This window comes from Octopus bimaculoides, chromosome 6, assembly GCF_001194135.2.
Source record: "Octopus bimaculoides isolate UCB-OBI-ISO-001 chromosome 6, ASM119413v2, whole genome shotgun sequence".
Lineage (NCBI taxonomy): Eukaryota > Metazoa > Mollusca > Cephalopoda > Octopoda > Octopodidae > Octopus > Octopus bimaculoides.
Genome location: NC_068986.1, coordinates 1424423 through 1425329, shown reverse-complemented (window position 1 = coordinate 1425329; position 907 = coordinate 1424423). Strand labels below are relative to the sequence as shown.

General features: G+C 34.3%; 1 protein-coding gene across 1 annotated transcript in view; it reads left to right on the top strand.

Annotated features, from left to right (window-relative positions):
* Window positions 1–578: 578 nt before the first annotated feature.
* The window catches only part of LOC106881076 (tektin-1), an 18428-nt gene continuing 18099 nt past the window's right edge, over window positions 579–907 (top strand). Inside the window, exon 1 of the mRNA XM_014931292.2 lies at window positions 579–684. Within this exon, the coding sequence (XP_014786778.1) occupies window positions 623–684 (62 nt within the window). The 5' untranslated portion in view covers window positions 579–622. The remainder of the gene's footprint in view (window positions 685–907) is intronic.

Genomic DNA, 907 nt, shown 5'->3' with positions numbered 1-907 from the left:
ACCCTATTGAATTTAGGAAAGAACAAACTCTTAATGTAGATACTCTGAATAAAAGAACGATTTAAAGATTTTTTTAGGGTCCACTCAGGACAAAACTACAATGACTCAGACAATTCTGAAAAACGAATTCAGTCAGAAAAGTTGGATGATGAAATAGAAGTAAGGTGGCATAAAAACGATCGCTTAAGTTGACATATTAACAGGTATTCGGACGATATAGTTGACAATACTAACAAAATATTATGCTAATGTCATCGCACACACACAACACATTCACGTATACACATAGCCAGCAATTCATCGGAGACATTTCGAAGTCACTATCACACATTCCCTAATAAAAATAAATTCATTCCTATCCTTCAATACATTGAATATTTTTTCACTTCGTGTTTGTTTTCACGCATGACTGAGATGCATGCATAATGCATAGGAACTCGAGTGGGGACTTTTCCATCTCAAGCGCTCCCACGAGGGTAACACACACGTAAAGAGGTGACGAGGACAGGACAATTAGCATCACAGGTGTGACAGACCACGTCCCCACGTTTTAGCCAATGAAAGTGAGTGTTAGATAAGCATGTTGGGTATGAGCGTAGTAAGTGATTGTTAATGTGTCTCTATGGTAACCGTACTAAAAGTAACATCAAACTTTCCGACGGCAGCAATGGATAAGGACTTTAGGTAAAAATGATTGTTTTTCTAAATTTTTACCATTAGAGTTGCAAAAGAACGAAATTTTATATATATATATATATATATATATGTGTGTGTATTTGTGTTATATATATATATATATATATATGAATATACCTATATGTATGTATATATGTGTGTATGTGTATTTATCGACTGTTATTTCCAGTAAACATCGGTACTTTGTTGTACCGCTACTCTACATTTATAT